The 17,108-nt window shown below is 36.8% G+C and overlaps 1 protein-coding gene across 5 annotated transcripts in view; it reads right to left on the minus strand.

Moving 5' to 3' along the window:
• Positions 1-17,108, minus strand: part of NALCN (sodium leak channel, non-selective) — a 237,961-nt gene that overhangs the window by 202,090 nt on the left and 18,763 nt on the right. For all 5 annotated transcript variants that reach the window (XM_050332057.1, XM_050332055.1, XM_050332053.1 and 2 more), the window contains 3 exons: positions 5,299-5,382; positions 3,585-3,724; positions 2,595-2,723 (listed from right to left, as the gene is read on the minus strand). In XM_050332057.1, coding sequence (XP_050188014.1) covers positions 2,595-2,723; positions 3,585-3,724; positions 5,299-5,382 — 353 coding nt within the window. The remainder of the gene's footprint in view (positions 1-2,594; positions 2,724-3,584; positions 3,725-5,298; positions 5,383-17,108) is intronic.

The following is a 17,108-nucleotide window of genomic DNA, read 5'->3' on the forward strand; positions in this document are numbered from 1 at the left end:
GGCTACTCTCCATTGCCTGGAATGGAGCCACCTGAGACAGACTGACTGACTGACTGACTGAATGACTGAATCAACCTCTAAGAGGAATGTTTAATCCTAATTATAAAGTTGAGAAACTGAACCTCAAAGACAAAAGTAAAACCTGGCTAGGCAATTTTCATGCTTTTGTGCTCTCTTACATCCCAGCTAATAAACTAGCTCTGGAAAGGTCAGCCCTGACCTACGTGAAGATGCCACATGCCAACTCCACTCTGACTTTCTGCACTGCATTCCTCAAAAATTTAACACAGAAGAGATGGGGATAAGTGTTTGCAGGGGGTGTAAGGATGAATATTACAGGCAAGAAGAGGAAATCAGTGTTTTCAGAGTAGGAATGCACAGCAGGTCAAGACTAAGGTAAAAATCCAAATGTCAGGCAACAAAGCAAAAAAGTATATTGTTCTTCGTGTGAGCACCCTTCATCAGAATAAATGGGGGAACGTTTCCAGGGAAAAAAATTGGTGTCCATATAACTGTAGTCCTCAAACACAATCATGGGAGCCATTTTAAGTTATAAGTTTGGTTTGGAGAGGGCAAAAGTGATTAACTACTTGCTGAAGGTGCCTATCCCCAGTACTTAAAAAGAACCTTAAATTAGATTTCTAATTTTTAACAGCTAAAAAGATATAAACTTGATGAAACTGAAAGGAAAAGGAGTTTGAGGTACATGGTCAACCTCAAGTCTAATATTCCCTTAATTCTGCACACCTGAATTTTCAAACATTAACTCCATTAAGGCAGATTTTAAATATTATTTTTTTCACTGGATATTTGCAGCTTTTAACCTTTTCCTGTAGTTCAGCCTTTCAACAACCTAAAATTTAGTGGGTTTCTGAATACTTTTTTTTTTATTTAATAATGCCATATTCAGAGAGCCATTTTTTTTATTTAATAATGCCGTTTTCAGAACCTAACACATGCAGAAAAAGCACCCAGAATTTTATGGATAATTTTAAAGTTACAAACTTAAATTGCCATATTGCAAACATTATTATGTCCCATTTCATCTTTTTCTGCTGATTTCAAAGAAAAGCTGAATTCAGTAACACAAGCAATTACATGATGCCAAATCTTTCTTGTGTTGTCTACGCCATTTCTTGTTTTTCCAAACAACACTGTGTAAATTGCAGAATTACAAATCTTCTTATTACCACAAACTAATTTTACACAAAGAATTCTTTCTCATGTCTGTGGGAAATGGAAAAAAAAATCTGTTCTATAAAGATTTTCTCTTATAAAAGGAGTTAGAATAAAAGAATAAATGTGCAGTATAGGTGAAGATCAGCTCCACATTTTACTATATTATTGATTAAATAAGTAAGAAAATATCTCAAATTATTTTTTTTCATTTAACAAAGTATCATAAAATGTCTAGCATATCCTCAATTAATTTTGCAATCTTTTTTGCATCTGCTGCTTTTAATGCCCTCCTTTTATATTTGATAGTTTTTAGTCCTTAGTTTAGAAAAAGCTTTGACACAGAGGTTTGTGATCATGAGACATTTTACGCAGCTCAGTAGCAGAGCAAGTGGTGTTTTACTTTCTTATCATGCTTACTTTATTTTATGTTCTGACAAATTCAATACAGGAATAAAAGGATCCCATTATGACTAAAACAAAGACCACAACTCCAGAGTTAACATTTTACTATGCAAAGAAACGGGGACAAAGCAAAGAAATAGATGTAATGGACTTTCACAATGTAATGGTGCTCAAGGACACAGTCAAGTCCTCAATTCAACAGGACATGTAAGCATATTATCTGTGATTTTATAAGCCATCTCAGTGACAAGAGGCTATATTGTATTTCAAGGTGTTTAAGTATATGTTGAATCAAAATGTGATGGATACTCAATTACCACTGTAAAATATATATCATAAATATTTTGCAGAAGCTGGACAAAAAGGGTCTTTAAATCTGAGCATCAGGTCCCAGCAAACTCTTAATCCAGAAAGGCCCTGAGAAACTGGAATAGGTTGCCCAGAGAGGTTGTAGATGGCCCATCCCTTGAAACATTCAAGGTCAGGCTGGACAGAGCTCTGAGCAACCTGATCAAGCTGAAGACGTCCTTGCTTATTGGAGGTGGGCTGGACTAGATGACCCTTAAAGGTCCCTTCCAACCCAAAATATTATGTGATTCTATGATTCCAGGGTTGGTTCTGCCCCATACTTTAGGTCTGGCCCCATATCAAGCTACTCCAGGAAAAGATAGAAGAATGCAAAAGCTGATGAATCATCAGTGACCCAAAGCAGTCACAAGTGGCAATGCTCCTCTTAAAGTATCCTCTGCTCTCCTGCTCTCACCTCCCCATCCCACCCCACATACAGTCACTCATTCTCTAACTCAGACTGCAGCCAAATGACACAACTTGTAACATCTCTGTCACAGTTAAAATTTGTATTTTTCATAATTCCTAACATTTTTGTTTCCCCAATTTACCTTAATGTATTGTGGTAGATTGCTTTTAATCTATTAAGTCCATTTTACATCCACTGACGCTACTACAGTTTTACATATGCAAGGAAAGAACAGGCCCTGCACAGGCTAACTCACCCTGGTTGCGTGTCATCAGTCACACAATGGTACGTAAAAGTTCCAAACATTTGCACTCCCAGGATCCCATACAGGAGAAGAAAGAACAGAAGAAAAATTGAAACACTCCAGATTTGCTCTCCAGAACGCCTGGGTAAAAAAGATAAACAGGACTCTGAATGCACAGGTAATGTGAAGCCTTCTCTGAAAATCTCTAGAATAGAAAATATGTTCATACAAAGAAAGTCGTATTTCATCCTGCAGAAAAATTATCCTTAAAACTGTATTTTTACTCTGCACAAAAAAAAAAAAAAAAAAGGAGGAACATGATTTTTACGAACCCCCTAAGTTAGGGTAATTAAACTAGCTGTAAGCTGTAAAGAGTGGAACAAAAATGCCCAGATAAAATGCCCAAAGTCTAGCTTTTGTAAAATAGTATCTAATGACTTATACAGACAAGATATGATGATGAATAAAGTTGACACCAAATAAAGACCAAAAAACTCTTTCACATGTTGCAAAAAACTCTTTCAATGTTTTCACATTACACTTTTTGCCAGGACATGTTCTACCAATCACAATTATATGTGTTTGCTTGCAATCAGGCATCTCTGTATACACACCAATACATGTACACTTGTAACTGTAATGGTTAGGGCATGTGCTCAAGTACTTTTATTTACAAATAGTCCCCTATTAAGGGTATTCACCTTGATTATTAAATGGTGATATTAATGGAACAGAATTTACTGCCATTGGTTGCAAATTGCTGGCTACAGTTATTAGCAAAGTGGTTTAAAATGTGTTTAAATATTTGAAAGTTTTGATCATTTTCTATAAAACTTGATTATTCCTTAAAAATGGAAAATAACAAGAATTTTTTGGCCAGAACTAAAAATCAGGAGGAAAATGCCCATTAAGCATGAAGGGTCGTTGATTTACTGCATAGTCAGTCTTCTAAGCCAAAGCTGAAATATTCTCTATTATCTGAAGCACAACAGCCTTACTTACTTCAAAATATTTGTTATCCTAGTTCTTGGCAGCTCAAAACGGAAATATATCCGGAATGCTCGAATCATAATGAGTGGTCGTGGAATCCGTAACATGCCCCAAGGTGACATTTGGTCAACTATTTCAGCAATTTCAAACACCTACAAAGAAAAGAATCAGCACTTTGTCTTGATGACTCTGTCCTATGCCTGTGTTCATTTATAAAACTTTTAAAAGTATTAATACTACACATGGTTTTTATTTTAATTTTCAATCTTCTCTTGGTTTATTTTATGGTTCAATTAAACTACATTTTTTAAAAAGAAAAGTCTTTGTAAATACTTTAATCTATTGCTAAGTTATCCTAATGAGTTTCCAAAAATATACTCTGCCCATGCTCATAATGCTTCAGTCTCAAACAACTCATGAACACTGTACAAGCTTGTGTTAGCTGCCTATTTCTGTGCTAGTCCTATCCTATAAGTTTCCCACAACTTTGTTAGAAGTGACTCATATTTCCAAATATGAAAATCAGTATCTGTTAATGTTGCACAGCACTAAAGTTTTTACTATGGTATAAAAATACACATAAACAGATTGCCTTATGAGTTACAACATGCTTATAAATTCTCCATTTAATTCCAAGTGCATGACAAAATTGTGTATCTTTTTCTCCTAGACTCCAATTATGACACAAATTTCAGCCAAGACACAGAACGGGGAACCATTTCCTCAATACATTGCTAAGTTATGCACTCCATAAATACTATTTAACTGAATGATTCAGTGAAAATGTCTTCTTTTAATCCTTGTCTATCACTCTCTTAGAGTAACTACTTGATTTAATGTTTACTCAAAGTACTAAGAAAAGGGAGGGGGAAGCTGGACATGCCTAAACTGGGTAAACTACAGTGCTTATCTGTAATGATTGACCTTCATTCTGCCTGTGTACAAGATGTACCAAACTCTGCCCTATGTAAAAAGCAGAAAATAATGTCTTAAATTTATCTGAAATGTATATACGCCTAACAGCAATCACTACAGAACTTTTCTTAGGCTATTGCAGGTCAAATGTCAGTCTTCAACCTTTTCTTACCCAAAAAACTGCCTATGGTTAAGGACTGATTGATATGCAGGACACAATTTGACCTATATCTTAACACTATACTTTTTTGCAACATATCCAAGTTCCCTTCTTTATAAAAATTTATTAAACTTTTCCAAATGTGGAGTTTTTTTCCCATTGTGCTTTAACTTGAATTTTGGAAAATGTTTTGTTAGCTATGAGCAATCAATCTTACATGAAACCACTCCACTCACCATATCAATACACTTACAGCATGGGAAACATTTACCCTTGGAATCATCCTCCCCTTAGGTGCCTAAGCTAGTCACCACGGCATCCTACTAGACTCAGTGGAAGGAAATGAGCACAACTGTCATATGGAGTAAGGAGTAAACGGCTCTCTTAAGATCCTTCTTTCTCCTTTTGACCATGCAGAGTTTATGGTAACAAGCTTCAGATTAAATAAGAAAAATTAATCAAGATAAATTCTACTACTAATGCAGATATGCTGCAATGTGTAGTTATGGAGCTATTGAATTCAGCACGTTTTTTTAAAACCAATCTGACCCAAGTACAAGTGTACTTCCACAACTCACAATTATTTGGTTGTGCCATATATTTTTCACAATTAAGGAACCATTCACTGAAAAAAAGAAGTGAAATGATTACCTGTAAAACCAGTGACACCCAAAGACAAAAGACCATGAATCCATCAAACACACACCAACGATCCTTTACATAGGAGCTATCACCCTACATGAAAGAAAAGCTAAGAGGTTAATTGTTCTTTTACTGTCAGGATTTACAAATATCATAAACAAGAGTTCTTGGAAGAAGAAGTCTTCCCTGTGGCCTTTTAGAATTCTACTTTTGAAAGACTTCAAGTCTAGTATCTGGATTAGAATATGCTGGAAACATATATACATATCTTCTGGGGGAATAAATGCCAGCTTATTCTTGTGTGGTACTTCTCCTTAGTTTATGTCAAAGTGAACTTACAAATAAGCCTACTATTTAGACTTTGATGTAAATAAAAAACACACAAAATATTAACACTGGTCTTATTTTTCCATTGTATTGCCCATTACAAAATTCTCACACAGGAAGGTAAGTGTAATGTGGTAGCAATCTAGTATTGTGCTGTTCACTTACTTGAATACTGTTCAACAGCTTCAGTTAAATCAGTATCATTTTACATTCATTTTTTCATAAGTTTTCAATAATTTTTCATGCTCTAGAGAAGTCTTGCTATCTCAAAAACACTTAACAATAACCACTGAAACAACATCTGAACACGGCTTTGGTGACAGTCCAATCCAAAGATCACTCCTAAAAGGCAGCATGGAGAATTCAGCATCCAATTTCCTCTATACTACACGATTCTCAATCTCTGTTCCAGTTTGCATGCTTCAATATCCTCGTGTTTCACACCATTCCTGACATGCAACACAGGTCCCCCACTGCAAGCTATAACAACACTTCCTTGCTGGTCTGCTAACACCTGATACTTCAAATGCTGAATTGAAACCCACCTACATTTATTAGGTAGATCACAGCTGAGTGCAAGTTTTGAGTACTTCATGGAGCATAGAGGAAGTTGGAGACCAAATGCATACAGATAGATGCAGCCTGTTTAAAAGGAGACTGGACAAAAATAGACCTAAGGAAAGTAGATATCGCACTTTCATGCAAAATCATATGCAGAGAAAATGACAGTGCATGTCAGGGCACAAAATCACCTCTTCCAAATGAGGTTTCTCAGAACAGATTCAATACAGCCTTCCCTGCCTTATACACTCCCTAGTTCCTTTTCTATTTAGAGATCTTACAGGTACAAAGCACAATCCACTTTTCACAAGTATAACTGGGGAAAAAATTATTGTCATGTCTCAAGAATCTTGAAAACATTATTGGACTTTGGCCTTTTATGTGATTCCTGGCTTTATATACATTTTTCCTTATCTCAGGGATAGTTATTTCAGTGTTTGGTTTTAAATGTCTCAGCATTTTCATTGATTCTGTAAGCACAGACGTTTTGTTTTAATCTAATATTTTCAATGGCATACACTATCCTAAAAATTATTTATCATTCCTTGCAGTAGGTGACAGCATGATATATTGTGTAAAGAGACAAACTATGTTTGGCTTGGTTTTTTTCAAAATTTATTTCAGTTGCAAAAATTCTTCAGGGCAGAAGTGAACACAGGATATCAGGAAAATACAGTAAGTGATTGTCAAGTAAGAAATAAGGGACAGAGAACTTCAACACTACTTTCAAATGAGGATTTTCTAACACATAAGGAGGTTAAAGTTCTCAGTTCAAGACTTAAGAGGAGGAAGACTGCAAATTAGGGAAGCAACAGAACAGGAAATTTTGCAACATTTTTACCTTCCTAAAGAAAGTAGACTTAGTTCCCCAAGCAAACTCTGAGATAATCAGTAACTTCGCTCAGGGCTGAGAGAACTCAGATGTTTAGTGGCTATGTTCAGTAACTGTGAAGCAGATTCATGTTATTTCTCTGCAGAAATCAGCTACCCACACCCTAAATCTCTTACCCCTCTCTCCTCTGCCATTCTCTCTTAGTGAACAAATCTCCAGTGAGATTTGTATCAACATGCAACTTGAGTCGATTGTGGCTCTGAACAAAAATGCTGATTGGTCTTTCTCTTGCTGAAGAATTCTTTGAAGCTTACATTTCCTCTCTTAAGCACCCTTTGTCTAAAGCAAAAAGTCTTCCCTGAGTTGTGTCATATAGATCTGAGCATGAACTTGTGAAGGAGTTCTTATATTCACACTCTTCTGAATAACCCACCAAGTTCTCACTGAAAGCCAAATCTTTTTTTAGAAACTGCTTTTTCTTTCCACAATAGCTGTGGTATAATTGAAACAGCTTTGCTGTTTGCTCCTTACAAAAGAAGATGTCATGACCCTTTCCAATCTTCTCACCTGTTAAGCTGCTGCACCACTTCACTTCTCCCACTGTCACACCAGGCCAGTTTCCACCACTACATCCTCCTAGTAAGGGAATCTTTCAGTGGATCACCCACACAAACTTTAGGCACCTGAATTACACCTGCAGAAACTACTAATTTTGGTTGGGGGGCGACTCCTGGCCCCTTCTATTTTGCATGTAGGGAGGTCTGGGCTAAGTCCTTTAAATGTTATTTGTCTGGCAGTGGATGTGGTAGGGAACCTTTGATGCATTTTACTGTGTATTGTCTTATTAGATGTTAGTTTTTGGGAGCATTTTTTAAGGCAGAACCCCATTCTGCTTAATGGAAAAAGAATATTTGTGCTATTTCCATGAAAAATCTAATTCTGGCTAAACAGAGGCTATATACTAATAGCAATGAACAGTGAGTTTCATTCATGTTTGAAAAAAAAAATGGGCTGAAATACCACACTCATGGTCGATGGCAGCTTGTTCTTAGACTTGGAAAGGAATACAGATAAATGACATTTAAATACCTCTGGTGACATCTTACCTAGAATATCTGAAGTATTGCAATGTGTTAACCCCACACCCTTTTTTTATCATGTCTGCTGAAATTGGAGAATTACTGATGAAGTTTCATTTAGTATTTTTTTGTGAATGCACTATTCCAGAAGATGAAGAAATAGTACTGTAGACTAAAAGCCCTGTGCAGAGACTAATCACAACCTCTTAAAGTCATTAAAGTTGCTAACTTCCTAATGCCTACAGTGGATACTGGATTCTTAATGTGCAAGTCCTGAAACCTTCTTCAGCAATATAACTTACAGTCTATCCAGACAACAAAATCATTTGCTTCTGACAGAGCACTGGATGCCAGTCCACTTAGTGGCCATGAATAAGGGCATGGGACAGCCTTTGGAAGGCTTTTGCACACTAAACCATGCACGTTCTTAATGCCTCTCTCAGACAACCTAAGGAACAGTGATCAAACTCAGTGGACTAACTAGCAGATGTTAAAAACAAGGCATTTTAAGATTTTTTAAAAACCCTGAAATCCAAAGCAGCAATAGTCCTTAGCTGTTAGATGGATCAATCTTTTCTTTGTTAATTACAGGCCTATTCACTATTTTGTAACACCCTTCCTAATCCCCTCAAACAGTTTCTTATAATAGTTCCATCTTTTTCCTCAGCATTTATTTACAACAGGTCAGCATCACTGTTGGCTAGTACACAACCATGAAAATGGATGCCTTGATAAACAGAACGATTGAAAGTCTGCCTTTTTCTTAGAGATGCTAATCTGAATTAATCTGAAATTTGACATCCCAAAAGAACAGGCAAACTTGACATAATGAGCTGTAATTTAAATATTCTGTGTTCTCTAAGACCGTAATATTCTGTGGCAATGTTGTAGTAAGTAAGGGAGAATACCAAAAGTTCAGAATAAGAACTTAGTATTTACCTAATCAAAAAAAGGTCAACAAATAAATCTCCTCCCTTCTCCCTACATTCTCCTTATCTCACACCAGGTTTTTGCCTAATTTTAGATCACTTCTGCTCTGCTTATGTCTTAACATTTCAGGAATACCTTGGGATGAACAGCAAATCCCTGCAAGTGAACAGTCTCCCCTGCTTCCCTGCTTGCGTTCAGGAACTTCTGTTTTTCTTTCATCCCTGACTACAACTTGTTCTCTGAATCCTTCCCTCCTGCCTCTTTCCAGCTGTCTGAAAGCTAAATAAACAAAAGAAGTAATACGGTATTTGCTCTGAACAATCAGATTTACCATCATCTACTCTGGAAAAGAGTCTTGTAGTCCTGGGTCTGTCATTACAACCTTAGTCTCCTGCTTTTCCTCACACTCTCTGACAAACAGGATAGCTGAAAGATGATACAAACGTGAAGAAACCAGCAAGTTCAGGAACAATGAGCTACTCTGCTGTTCTGTCATGGTCACTGGATCCTGCAAGGGGTGGTGGTAGTGGTAAACAAAGCACATCAACAACTCTAGCAAATCCTTCAGATCACCCTGTGAGTTACTTCATGCAGAACTACAAATAAGCATTAAGAGGTAGAGGCTGACATTTATGGAATTTTAAGAGCAGCAGAAATGCATAGGAGGAAATGGAAGAAATAGAGGTCATCAGAATCTGGAAGTATATTTTTTTTAATTTTATAACACAAAAAGAGCAAGCTGGAAGAGAGACCACAGCTGAGTTAGGGAAACAAGATTTGCCCTCCCTCTCCCACTCCCTTACTCCACACAAACACTGCTGGGCACAGAGGTGTGAGTGGAACTCAGAATTAAATCAGAGTTTCAGGGAGCACCTTGCCTAACCTCTCTCTCTCATTGCACATGCAGATAAAGATACACATAGGCACACGTAAGGTATGTATCTTCTACCCGGTCACATCATATGTATACATCTCTCAAGTTTCTGGCTCAATTTCGAACTTTCCCTGCTTCCTTACAAACTTGCAGTTTACAGGTCTGCTTAGTAGCAGGATGATGTAGACAATCCAGTCCAGCCCCTGACCCAACAAACATTTTCCTCACACAGAAAAGAGAATTAATACATACAGCCTAATCAAGAAGAAAAGCTGCCTCTGAATTCTGTTCTAATTTTCCTCTTCCATCCCCCAAAATAAAACTATTTCACAAATGCCCTCATGTGTCAAACCTTAGCAGGAAACAAAGGAAACTGTGGATTGCTTAGCTAAGACCACGATAATAACCAAAGAAAGACTGGCATATTTTAAAATGGATGTTCACCACCAAATTAGCCCTCTACAACAGTGATAGTATCACTTCAAAATAAACCAACATATATTTTCTTAAAAAGTCTGTATTAGGGGGAAGAAAGAAAGGATGACACAGCTTTTCATTTTCTGTATGTCTTCTTTATCACAAAGTGTCTTCATTCATAATGAAGAAACTTACTTAAAACATATTCACATAACAGTAATTGATTTGAAGCAGCCAACGGAATTAGAAGTGCTGTGTAAAGCTTAATTCTGAGTGGCTACAGTGGATGTAATATCACTTTATCATCACTGAGTTAAGTAAGTTCCATTTGTAACTACTCATGCATTGTACTGAACTGTTCTACCATCAGATGCTTCCAAGTAACACATCACATACTGAATAGTTTATCATCATTTAATACCACATACAATATAATATTGAGGCTAATGTTGTATTCTACATTAGGAAAACATTGAAAAAATCATTTGATATTACAGCACAAAAAAATGAAATGATTCTATTTATAAATAATAAAATGAAAGACAGCTCTTCCTGGTCCTTTGGGTTAGAAGGCCTGTTACAGACACAAAACACATACTGTTTCAATCTATCATTATAAAAAAACCCTATAATCATCATAATCACTATAGAACCACTACTTCATCCTTTGCAATTATTTAAAAAAGATAGGTTTTTAACTGAATTTACCAAAATTTTCAGATTATTTTAAGAATTACCAATGAAGATGTGAGGCTATTCCATTCATTAAAGAACAGTTTCAAACTTGTTTTTAAGGCACACTAGATTTTTGGCTAACTCATGTAATTAACTTCACCAAACTTAGTATTTGATGTTTCATACTCTAATGGGAGGATTTTAAACTATAATATTCACCATTTCATCTACTGTTTCTAACAGAAAACAAACAAATAAACAAAACCCCAAAAATCCAAACCAAAACCAAAACAAAAACCAACCAAGCAAACAATACACATCACCACCAACAGCAAAAACAAAACACACCACCAAAAAGACTGTAAAGAAGAAGCTATTCTAGCCAGGAAATAAGCATTAAGACTTTCAGACAGATAAACAAGAAACATTTTACTTTCTCAAAACCCTAAAACAATGTTTGCTGTAAAATAATGGGGAAAGCAAATCGGTGGGAGTTAAAAAACAGTGTTTAAAACCAAAATTGTTAAATTAAAAAAAAAAAACAACAAACCAACAAACACAAAACAATCCCCCTTCCCCCCAAAAAAAAAGAACCAAAACCAGGAACAAACATGAAACATTGCACAACTCCTTACATCAAGCACAAAACTATCAAAGGGAACAACCATTTCTACAAAACAATGAAAAGGAATGCCACAACACACCACCTGTGTCACCCAAACATTGTAGAGCATCTCAGTTTAGCTGAGTGATGGACAATTCAGACTGCCCGCTATTCAGAGACTCCAGGCACATCCCTCATATGTGGTCAATAGAGGACAGATGCTAACATCCAACACTAGGTATGGCTACTCAGCATGTGGGGAAGGGAACTTTGCTGGTGTATTGCATTGCTGCTTTCTTGATACACCACCTTACTTCTGCAGCTGGGTGCTAACATGCACTGCAGAGATTTTATGGGTTACTACACTGAAAGTCTGAATTTCATTTCTCTCTCCATCTGCTCATTAGCCATCTGTATTCAGTGCCCCGAGTACTTCCTTACCAGCTCTCCTGGATGTCTTAAGGGTTCAGCAAATCTAAAAATGGTTGATTAGGAGGAGGATTATTAGGATTTCCCTACCTGGAACAGCACTCACTGTTTTCAGGAAGTGCATAGAAAAAAAATCTCCAGTAGGAAAACAATTAAACATTCAAACATGTTGCCCAAAGAAGTGCTAGCATATACCTTTGTTAGAAATATTTAAGACTCAGCTTCATAATACTCTGACTAATGAAGTTAAAAGCCTGCTTTGAGTAAGAGATTGGTTCAGACCATCTCCTCAGGTCCCTTCCAACCCAGACTGTGCTCTGGTTGTGGGCATTGAAGCCAATCTCCTCAAAATGCCAGTTCTTTGGGGTTGACTCTAGTTCCATATTTAGTTCCACATGCATGGACATCTGCTCATGCTTAGAAGTACGCCACAGCCTCGCAGAGGTGATGTGTGTTAAACATTGCTGTACTTCATACAGTAGCATTCTGCCTTCCCCCAGCTCCAGTGTTTATGGTGGATGCAATGGCTGGATTGGGAGCCAAATCATTCAAGGTGAAAGCTTTCACTCTGAAGCATCAAATATTGCCTGGAGATTGAACAGGGATGTTTGATAGGCAAGCAGTCTCATCTAACATGACAACAACTCAGATTTATGATTGACATCCAAAGCTCTTATTCAACATAAAAACCACAACACTGAAAGATGGAATACATAAGAAGGATGCACTTTCCAGAAAGATTGCATTATTTGGTAATTAGCATTATTAAAAGCTGAACAATACATTTTATACTACAGAGACCAGGAAAAGCTTATTGAAAAAAAATCCTAGTATAGCTGTAAGAAAGACATATTTATATTATTGGTGGAGAACACAATACTCTGAAATCAAATTTTACATTCAACTTACTCCCTTAAAAATCCTACACAAATTTCATCATTTTCATGAAAACACAGCTGCATAGAAATGTTCTTATTCCCTTCAATGGGGATTTGGATGTCATTAAGATTTGTTCATCTTCATGTCTTGTTTCATTCTCTCAAATTAAGAAAGAAGAAAACATGGGCATAAAATAAAATAGAATTGTTTAATTATGGCAGAATTCCTTGAAAATGCAAGTTTCAACACATAAAGATACATTAGGGATGAAGTCCATCTCTTGCTATCTGAATACATAACGTTATCCAATATGTTGCTTTCACTGCTTTCCCTTTATGTCATTTTACTCTGACATGAAGAGATACATTAAAAATGTCCCTCAGTAATAGCTGCTGTCATGAAGAACAACAAGGAAGTAATCCTTGAAAGTGCTATTACAGAGGAAAAAACCAGCATCACCAAAAAGTATAAGTTTTGTTCATCTAATTGGTGTGTATATTGAAAGAGTAATTTCCAACTACATTATGAAAGTCAGTATGCAGTGTATTTTTTCTTAGCAACTTTTAGGTTAAATGTTGATCATAATGATAAATTACTAAGTATTATATGAACACACACTTCAATCCATGCCCCAAAATAATTTCTCACTAAAAACTTCCATGGCCGATTGACCAGTTAGAAAAAATACCATTTATATTGTAGAAATACTGCTTAGGTACATTCACCAAGCAATTTAAATTTTCTAATGCTTTAATGCAAAAATGGTGCAAAAAGCCCCACTGCGTAATATGAGTCATTACTTCCCTGTAATAAACACTCCAATAAAACCAGGCACAAGTAACCATAGAAACAGGTGCGTATATTGTAGTGCCACGATCTCTAACCTTCCCTGGCCCACAGGCAGTAACAGCATCATGCTGCAGGCAACCTCATCTTTGTTTTTCTCATGATAATCACTTTTAATTTGTTTTAATTTCCTGTGACTGGAAACAGCATCGGAGCATTTCTACTAGCAACACAATCCCAGTAGGCTGGGAACAGATGTCCCTTACGATGGACATACATGCTTAGCAAAACAAAAACACAGGAAAAAAATGAGACAGAAGAATTAAAATTTTGTAGACTGTCTTATTCACATGACGGGTATAAATACTGTTTTCTATGAAATAATATTTACAACTAAGAATCACCGATGCTAGCACCAATATATTCCAGTAATTTTTTAAGTTACATTTTAAAACAATTTAAAATAACATACCCTTTGCCAACACAGAATAGCATGGGACCTGCACTACACATCTAGGTTTCCAACACCATTATGCACTGTACAAAACTCCAGTTTTCTAATATATGTATGCAAAACAATTTGTCATAAGGAAAAAAAAATTCATTCTAAAATCCCAAGACATTGAGTAGAGAAACTCAAACCTTATGACAAATGGTCTTTTTTTGTGTTTATTCTGTGAGCTTTTTACTACCACAGGTAAGTAGTTTTCTCATTTTCTTTTTTTCCCTCCACCCTGTTTAGTCAAACAAAATCTGAATTTTCTCATTCTTGCTACTGACTCCAGTGGTTATGCCCCTGCCCTCAAGGTCAAGGTTCTGACTCTTGTTTGTGACTTGCATATCCTGAGACTGAGCTTTCAGCACAAGGCATCACAAGCACATCAGAGCATGCTATTGCTTGATAACGGGAGCCACATACTCTGTTTTACTACCCAATCTTTGAAAAGAACACAACTTCCTGATCCTTAACTCATTTATACACTATGAGTATACAGCATTTCTAAAGTCATGGAACACATTAATTTCAGAATTTCAGTCTTCCATTTTCAGTCTGTAACACCACCAAAACTCCTTTGACAAAGCTACCACAACCTGGTGAGCAAGCTGACAGTGTTTCACCACAATTCTATTAATATTTTCATCATTTATTTTGTAATTTTTAATTCGTGTTTGATGAAGATGGAATGTTTAGTATTAAAACTACAGAAAAGAAGTCAAAACAAATACTTGTAATAAGGTTCAGTAAACATCAGTTCTGTAATCGATAACTCAAGACAAACTTCTGAATTAAGATGATTATAGAAGAAACTCATTTATGCATAAGTGAGTCAATGCCATAAATGCTAAAGAAAAAGTTTGCATCCCATTGTCTATACAACTTTTGTAGTCCCTACCTGTCCTTTGACAACAAATATATAATAATGAGTTAGAGCAACTGGGGACTGTGAGACACCTATAAGCTGGGTGTTAGTGTAGGTATTTTAGGCTTCCCTTTCAGTTAATGGGAAAAAAAGACCAGATAAATTATAAATTATCTTTTGAAAGAGCCTACTTTATACACAAAAAACTAATTGCAGACTATTGCACTTCCTCAAATTAGTGCTGACAAGTACTATTACTTTTTTTCTATGTTAAGTCCAAAAATATATTTTTTGCAAGCAAAGATAAAAAAAAAAAAAGCCAGATTATGCAATCATATATCAGTGGCCACTGGAAACTGTTGCAGACCCCAGTTTAGACCACGGCAACCAGAATTTTTCATTGCAGTATAATTTTTCACTGCAATATATATTCATTGCCCATCTCCACCTGACGTTGCTTGCACTACAGGATCAAATTTCCTTATATTGGTAGAGAACTGAATGTCCAGAGGTAAGCCCACATGGCTCAAGTATTGCTCAAGCCTGCTCCATCCTCAGTTCTCTCCCCTTGCGCAGACAGACAGCAACTATGGCAACCAAAGCACCTATGAGAAAAAAAGTTGAGGAAAATGTGCTTTCTGCACAGCACAAATGTTGCCTGGAAACCCCTGACATGCTGGAAGCCACTTCTTTCAGTTAACTAACTAATCTGTAGTCTTTAGTACTAGACAGAAGCAAAGGAAACTTCTCCCACCTATTTGTGGGGATGTTGGTAGAAGATTAAGCTTAGTTGCAGTTCCTGCATGAATTCACCAAGAATGCTGAAAGCTAATGGTGCAACATTCACTTCAGCCTTTTCCAGGAGTACTGAAATCAGTGAAGAGCACTCTGTGCTACTGAAATAAAAGTCTGACAAATCCACTCACAATAATTTCAGTCAGTACAGAAGTTTTGCTGTGAATGTAATTGATTTACCTATGAGGAAAATGTTAAGGACCATTACTTCTGACTTTTTGCAATCTCCTTTGTTACCTGGCACGTCACAACTGCACAGAAAAAAAAACCTCAGACATTTTTATTAAATTTAGTGCACTGCTTGTGCTTTATAAAAAAAAAAAATTCTCATTTTCAGGATGATGATACTAAAACAAGTGTCAACTAGGCTATTTTAACAGACAGGAAAAAGTACTCTCACATATTTTATTTTAAAGTGTAACTTCACAAAATCACAGAATCGCAGAAGATGCCGAATTGGAAGGGACTCACAAGCATCACTGAGTGCAACACAGGACCATCCCCAGGAGTCACACCACGTTCCTGAGAGTATTGTCCAAAGGCTTTATTGAACCCTGTTGGGCTTGGTGCTGTGACCACTTCCCTGGGGAGCCTCTTCCAGCACCCAACCACTCTTTGGATGAAAAACCTCTTTCCAATATCCAACCTAAACCTCCCCTGACACAACTTCAGGCCATTCCCTTGGGTCCTGTCACTGGTCACCTCAGAGAAAAGATCAGTGCCTGCCCCTCCACTTCCCCTCACAAGGAAGTTGTATTTGCAATGAGGTCTCCCCTCAGTCTCCTCTTCTCCAGGCTACACAGACCAAGTGCCCTCAGCTGCTCCTCACATGGCTTCCCTTCAAGGCCCTTCACCATCTTCATCGCCCTCCTTTGGACACTCTCTAATGGCTTAATATCTTTCTTGTATTGTGGTGCCAAAACTGCACACAATATTCAAGGTGAGGCCACACCAGTGCAGAGCAGAGCAGTACAATCCCCTTCCTTGACCGGCTGGTGATGCTTTGCCTGATGCCCCCCGAGGACACACTTAAAGTTTTATTGAAGATAAAGCAAGGGAGATTGATCTACTTTCATTTAACAGATGCAGCTGATTCCCACGGAGCTCTTTCTGGCCAAGGAGTCTGAGACATGAAAGAAATCAGAACCAAAGAGTCACTGAACTCTGTTTATATTCTGGGAAATAAAGAGCATGAGAACAAATCTAGGATTAATTGAAGAAAGTGGAACTCTGAACTGAAGAGATCATGAAAATACCAATGTCAAATTCA

Source organism: Myiozetetes cayanensis, unplaced genomic scaffold (genome assembly GCF_022539395.1).
Source record: "Myiozetetes cayanensis isolate MyiCay16 unplaced genomic scaffold, myiCay2020 scf5-8, whole genome shotgun sequence".
NCBI classification, from domain to species: Eukaryota; Metazoa; Chordata; class Aves; order Passeriformes; family Tyrannidae; genus Myiozetetes; species Myiozetetes cayanensis.